General features: G+C 48.1%; 1 protein-coding gene across 1 annotated transcript in view; it reads left to right on the top strand.

Moving 5' to 3' along the window:
- acap3a (ArfGAP with coiled-coil, ankyrin repeat and PH domains 3a) overlaps positions 1-7,375 on the top strand; it is a gene marked incomplete at both ends in the record, with an annotated part of 43,632 nt that overhangs the window by 10,702 nt on the left and 25,555 nt on the right. Inside the window, 2 exons of the mRNA XM_080854490.1 lie at positions 2,139-2,258; positions 3,294-3,347. Of these exons, the coding sequence (XP_080710616.1) occupies positions 2,139-2,258; positions 3,294-3,347 (174 nt within the window). The remainder of the gene's footprint in view (positions 1-2,138; positions 2,259-3,293; positions 3,348-7,375) is intronic.

Genomic DNA, 7,375 nt, shown 5'->3' with positions numbered 1-7,375 from the left:
GGCTGGATAAACAGGCAGAGACAAGTGCTGTTCTCAGCGGTTGACCCTTCACAGTTGAAGTTAGATGGACATCCACTGTGGCTTAATGCTTAACAAAGATGAATTTGCTCAGCCCTTTGACCAATCAATCAAAATAGCTGTGGTCTGTATCAGTTTCACTGGACATGCGGTGCAGTGCTTTTTGAGTGCGCCACAGGTCTTGTGTTGTTGATGTGGCTGGCTGTTCCCACAACATGCTTGTGCTGCTGCAGTTGCTGTAAGTTTGGGAGGGCAGATTGATGTGATTATGTGACTTTGACAATTAGATCAGCCAGGGAAAGAGAAAGAAACAACAGCAACACAAAGAGGCGATAGAGTGGACTTCTCCCCTCTTCTCTCAAGCTCTGCCGGGGCCATCCCCCCTCACCAAACAACACTCTCCTGTTTCATCACCCTCTCCTGTGTACCCTCAGCTCCACTCAACTGATCAGCAGCCTGCAGGGGAAGGGCCGACAACACACACATGTAGAGGAGTCCGACTAAAGCCTGAGAAAAAAAAAAAACACACCCCATTCCCCTTGTTTGCCAGTGATCTGCAGAAATGCTCCTCACGAATAAGAGATGCTGACAAAAGCTGTATGATTTCCATTTGTGAGATTCTCTGTGTGTGTGCATGCGTGCATGTTTGTGTGTGTAATTGTCTCCCCTGTAGATAGTTTCTTCTCATTTTGAACAAAGTTTCTCAGCACAGATGGCAGTCCAGTCTGGTTTCAGTGTTTTTGTTGGGCTTGCAGTTAGTGGTTGAGACAGATTATCTGGCTAACTGGCCGTGTGAAACAAGGGGATTTCTTGTGGTTATTTGGCAGAAAGTGCAAGTTCACATTACTGATAAATACAGCTGATTCCATCGTTGCTGAAACTTTAAGTGGAATCTTTTAACTTCTTTGCTGAAAATCTGAGTGTTGTGTATCGCTTGGATCCCTTTGATCAGTTCACAGATTAGTTTTCATTGTTCGTCTTGCAACATGGAAGGGGGCTTTTAGCCAAGACCACCAGCACTCGGAACGTGCCCTCCCACCAGACGACTGAGCTCTGTCAACAGACAGAAACCGCCGCAGGCCGCATCCTCATGTGTGACATATTTATTTTCTGCCTGATTTTCATCACTTCCTCATGATAAATATCGCTGAGGCATGAATAACACTTGACCCCAATATCCTGCCCCCCCCCCCCCCTCCTCCCTCGTGAGGGACAGGGAGGGGGGCGGGGGGGGGGGGGGGGGTAGTCTCTGTCTCGCCATGAGTTCAGAGCCTCGGAGTCCACCTGAGAATGCAGTCCCCCACCACTCGCCTCCCATCTCACAGGCTGCTAATGGGGAACATACCCAGGCAGCGACAGGCAGCGCTGGCGTCTGGGGCCCAGGAGTTTCGCAGCATGGCTGCTGCAGCTGAACCATGTGTGAAGAGAGAGAGAGAGTGTGTGTGTGTGTGTGTGTGTTTGTGTGTGTGTGTGTGTGTGTGTGTGTGTGTGTGAGAGAGAGAGAGAGTGGGGCGATGTTTCACCCCTCACTTTCACATGTGGAGAGCAGCTATTGCTTTCGCATGCAGAAGCGTAATTGGCCCATTAGGGTTGCGGTTAGTGAACCCTTGGATTGTGGAACAGGAACTGCACCACACCTGTTGTGTGTCGCAACACTCACAAACACACAAACACACGCACACACACACACACACACAAACATACACACACAAGCACTCACGAACACACACACACACGCACACGCACACGCACACGCACACACACGCACACGCACACACACACACACGCACAGGAACATTTTTAATGCCTTTCAACAAGCAACTTAGTAAGTTCTGCTCATGCTCAGCTCAAGGTCACCAGAGCGGCGGGTCTCATCTGGCCCTGATTCTCCTGCAGCTGTTTTTCTTCAACCTGGGAGCTTTCACAGCAGTTACCAGTCTTACTACTGGTTACTCTACTGGTCCCACTTAGCTAAGGAGTCTTGTGTGTCAGTCGCTCACAAGGTTTTGTGCCAGTTTCTCTCATGTTTCTTAATGGATTTGTAGCTGACTTTCACTCAATCACTCATCCACTCCCCCCATTGGTTCATTTACTCACTCACTCTTTTTTTTTACCCTCAGCTGGTGAAGCTATGCAGTGGGATGATCGAGGCTGGGAAGGCGTACGTCACCGCCAACAAGCTCTTTGTCAACGGGATTCGAGACCTATCCCAACAGTGCAAGAAGGACGAGATGATCTCGGTGAGGAATTCATCATTTGTTAGTTACTAGTAAGCTTGCCTTGGAAAATTGAAGATCGTTTTTTTGAATAAGATCTTTTGGTGTAGGGGTGTCTCACAATTATACTGATATGAGGGGGAAAAGTGTACATGTCATCTAACCACCTCTGTCTGTGAAGATGTAAGGACACATTTATTGGCCTCTGGTGTGCACAAGTCAATTTATCTAGAACTTTTCTTCCAATCGATTGCGTTTACTCATCATCTTCTTTCAGTCCGTTTTTGAAATGTGTTATTTGTGTGCACGCACGCGTTGCCTCTCTGACGATGATTCATTTTTCTGAGCTGAGCTCAGGAAGAGTCAGATCTCAAAAAATGCGCCCCTTGTGTCTTGCTGCATCTCTGCGGTCCTAACCGTGCGCACACACACACACACACACACACACACAAACACACACACACACACACACACACACACACACACACACACACATGCGCACGCACACACACGCCAGCCAGTCGAGCCCGGCGTCTCCTTGGCCGCTCTCCCTCCGGAGCCGCTCCGCTCTGAGGCGAGCTGTGTGGAGGGAGCCCAGCGGAGAAGAGAGGAGCGGTGCCAACAGGAGCAGACGCGCTGCCGCCGAGCCTTAAGTGGTATTAAAGGCCCCCTGGCTCCAGCCTGGCTCTCGCTCCCCTGTTTGTCTAATGTCAGACGTCTTATTAAAGCCTGCTGTTATTTGCTATTTTCCATTGTAAAAACGCGCAGGCCAGACCAATTACATTTACATTTTTTTGACCTCTCACTGCGATGGTGTTCTTTGGTTGCGCTAAGTTTGTAGCGCTCTCCCTTATGTGTTCAGGTGATGGTAGGAATGAACATATCTTCGCAAAACACTTACTTGCTACAGCGAATGTTATTATTTGTGTCTTTCAATTTATGACATTTCATCTTTGTGTCCTTATTCTAATTTTAATCGAATGCCCCGGAATTTAGACGGCATTCTGTACACTGTGCAGGACCTTGAACTGATATTATTGAGCTCTATTGTCTTGATAGGAGTGTCTGGAGAAGTTTGGGGAGAGTCTGCAGGAGATCGTCAACTACCACATGGTAAGTAAAGACCCCTCCTCTCAGTACACAGCTTGTACCCACTGAGACCAGAACAATGAGATCATCGCTGTGGGGGGGGGAATAAACAACATTCAGGCTATGCTTAGGTCTCACCAGGCTTTGCTTTTACATGTACATACAGAGGTCAAGAGTATCTGGACATGAATGATTCAGTGGCCTGCTGTTTGAATCATTCAAACATTCAATGTACACATCACGCCCCTTCTGGGTGTATGGTTGAGTGAGGTGTGCCATGCCTAGCATATGCACTGCTTCATCATGTGGACTTTTGGGGATGGCAGATTATAACAATGACTGCCCCCTCACCCCCCACCCTCCAAAAAACCCAAAACAAAGCTGAAACAGATGTGAGAGTCTCTCTCTGTGTTTCACGCGGAACATGCAGACTCCACACGCAGCTGTGAGGAGTTTGCTTTAGAGTGAGAGGGCTCATCTCCCCTCTCGTTTGGAAGGACCTGCTAATTACAAACCCAACCCTGACAGAGAGTAAAGGGACAATTAAAAGGAATACGAGAAATCTTCTCTTTTTTTCCCCCTCCTTGGGCCGGTCTACTGTATGTGTCACATGCTCTTTCAGCATGACAGAAAAATGCAGAGAACAAGTGCAAACCCACATGTTATTGACCATGCTCACTTCTACAGAGTATCCACACTCAGTCCAGTAAATAAAGAGTAAATATGAGAGGGTGCTGCGCCGACATCTGGGCTTTATTTCCTGAAAGTGACTGGGCTCTCAGTCAGAGTGTCATTGCAGCCAGTTCACAGTTCTTGCTGTGAGCTGATCTGGCTTTAGGGCAGCAGGATGATGGCCTTTCAAGTGCCTCTTTTACTCATTTATGGATGGATTTGTCATCATACATCCCTGTGCACGCACACACACATACACACACACACACACACACACACACACACACACACACACACACAGACACACACACACACACACACACACACACACACACACACACACACACACACACACACACACACACACACACACACACACACATACACACACATGTTAATGTGTGATTAATAGTAGTACTCAGCCCCTAGCTCAGGCAGGATGAAATGCTCCTGTTTAAGTCCATCATGTTTAATGCTCGGCCATTCTGACTCAACAAAGTAAATCAACATTTTCTTTTATGTCTACATTGAAATAATCTGTATTCTACAGCATCTGTATGTGTGTGTGTGTGTGTGTGTGTGTGTGTGTGTGTGTGTGTGTGTGTATGTCTACATTGAAATAATCTGTATTCTACAGCATCTGTTTGCTCCTGACTGTGACAATCACCTGGTGAGAAAGTTTTCCCTGTGTGCTTTTGGGACCATCAGTCATCCTATTGCCATGTGAGCACAGTGGTCTGCCAGGAATGCAGCACGAGATTGAGATGTGATTCATGTGTAACAAAGTAGTCATTGCTTTGAGTTTTGTAACGGACAGTGGATTTGAATGGTCTTCTGGCCTGTCATCTGTTCAGTAGAAAAACTTTTCTCAGATCCTTTCATTGGGGGAAAAAACAATGAGAACACAACCATCGGCCAGCGGTACCAAGGCAACTGAGCCTAGGCAGGACGAATGAGACGAAAATTGAAAGAAGAAGGGAAAGGGAAGAAAAGAGACGGTAGTTGAAAGCAGAAATCAAATACTAAAAGAAAGCTGAACAAGGAGGGGGGGGGGGGGGGGGCTGGGGGTTGAAAGAGAGCTGAGAGCTAGAATGACAACACACACCAGTAACCAAGTTCCTTTAGATTTTGTACGCAGTTGTGTGTGTAAGTGACGGGGGTGTTGCTCCAGCTGTCTGTATGGGACCTTCACTGTGGAGCCTCTGCAGCTCATTCAGCTCAGACTCCAGCCATGATGCGTGTGTGTGTGTGTGTTTGTGTGTGTGTGTGTGTGTGTGTGTGTGTGTGTGTGTCTGTATGGGACCTTCACTGTGGAGCCTCTGCAGCCTCATTCAGCTCAGACTCCAGCCATGATGCGGCTGCTGCTGCACACTCATGAATAAGAGATGATGGGGCTATATCTGGAGCCCGTGTGTGCGGGGGAGATAGAAAGGGATTGTGTGTGTGTGTGTGTGTGTGTGTGTGTGTGTGTGTGTGTGTGTGTGTGTGGGACATAGCAGCTTTCATGAAATTGCCACACCACCACTACCCATTCAGACCACTATGGCTTCGTGCAAGCAGGATAATAGGCTATGAGCAGCCACAGCGCACGCACACACACACACACACACACACACACACACACACACACACACACACACACACACACACACACACACACACACACAGAGAAAGAGAGAGACACGTATGCACACACAGACATACGCACGCACACACGCTACATATTCCATAGTCTGCTTTCTGTCATTCTGTGCTACCACCATTTAGAACAGTTCAGCCCAGCAGTTAGTCAGTGACACTTACCACAGCCACAGACCTGTCAGCTTCACAAACACATCTTAAAAACAGAAAAGCCGAAATTATATCTGACCAGCAGCCCCACCTACTCAACGGCAGCACACCATTTTTTTTGTTGAGAATTAATAATGTATGCATTCTGTATGTGCAGCACCCCCCCGCCCATTACTGGTATTGAAATGTTCTGTTCCAGGCCGATGGTTGTTGGTCGATAGTGGCTGTGTCTCAGCGAGAGGGCAAGAATTGAGGGAATCAGTGGAATTTTTCTTGACTTGCTCAATGCGTCTGAAAAAAGTAAGGCTGTCTGGAGAGGAAACAAAACGTCCTGGAAAATCCTCAGAACTGCGGGGAGTCAGAGGGGGAAAGAGAGGGGGGAGTAGGAATAGAAAGGAGAGACAAAGTGGAGGAGAAGAAAAAGGCACCACAGAGGGTTTGCCATGGCTTTATGTAATAAAACAGATCCTAAACAGTATTTTTACCACAATCCTCAGATTAGCCGTTTGTGTGTGTGTGTGTGTGTGTGTGTTTTGAGAGAGCGCATGCAAGTGCTTGTGTGTGTGTGTGTGTGTGTGTGTGTGTTTTGAGAGAGCGCATGCAAGTGCTTGCGTGTGTGTGTTGGGGCGATTCCAGTTCATTTCCAGTAAGAGGGCTGTCACTGCATACTCACAGGACACAGGTCTGCAGGCCTGGAATACTGTTTACTGACCACGGCTATCCCACATTACTCATAACACACACACACACACACACACACACACACACACACGCCAAGAGAAATGGAATGTAGTGTCCCATAACCAGCCCACTGCCTCAAAGCTGTGTGTCATCGGCGTGAGAAACATTAATCTGTTCCTCCTCTCCCTCCAGTCCGATCCAGATCCAGTGCAAAAGTCACCCGATCACGTGCATCTGAGATCCAGGCTGGGATGTCATTAACCCCCCCCCCCCCCCCCCTCCCCTGTTTTATAAGTACCCATAAAGCAGCACTTAAATATTATCAGTGGAACTGTATGGAGCCCATGAGTGTCCAGTGGGGATGTGGTTTGAAGTGTGTCCTCTGAGATGACGTGCTGTATTTCTTCTCCTCCTGTCAGCACAGTGTCACGTCAGCAGCTCCCAGCAGCACACATCAGGGGACAGGGGGACGGGGCTCGGATACATGAATACATTCGCCCTAGCCAGCGCACAGGGTCACGGGGCCTGTAGTTACATTTAATCATTTAGCGCTGGCTCTTGCACAGAGCGACAGAGGCACACTTTTAATCGGCGCTGGTGTTCTCTGGAGACGAGCACGCGATGCTGCAGCCGTAGGAGCCGCGACCGGAGTGGCCTGCACTTCCCCGTGTTCTCATGTAGCTGGGAGGAAGAGGGAGAGGCAGGTCTGCTCAAAAAACACCACTTAGACTCCTGTCTCTATCCCACAGGTCCTGTCACTATTAATAGGTGCGCTGAGTAAAACACATAAAGCACATGTTACACACAAAATGTCCAGGAACAGTCTTGCAGACACACACACACACATATGTAAGTGTGTTTATACAAATACACTTATTCACACACTAATTCCTGGCATATATCTGAGC

The sequence above is a fragment of the Sprattus sprattus genome (genome assembly GCF_963457725.1).
Source record: "Sprattus sprattus genome assembly, chromosome: 16".
NCBI classification, from domain to species: domain Eukaryota; kingdom Metazoa; phylum Chordata; class Actinopteri; order Clupeiformes; family Clupeidae; genus Sprattus; species Sprattus sprattus.
The sequence above is the reverse complement of the archived record's forward strand: the minus strand, read 5'-3'. Positions and strand labels throughout refer to the sequence as shown.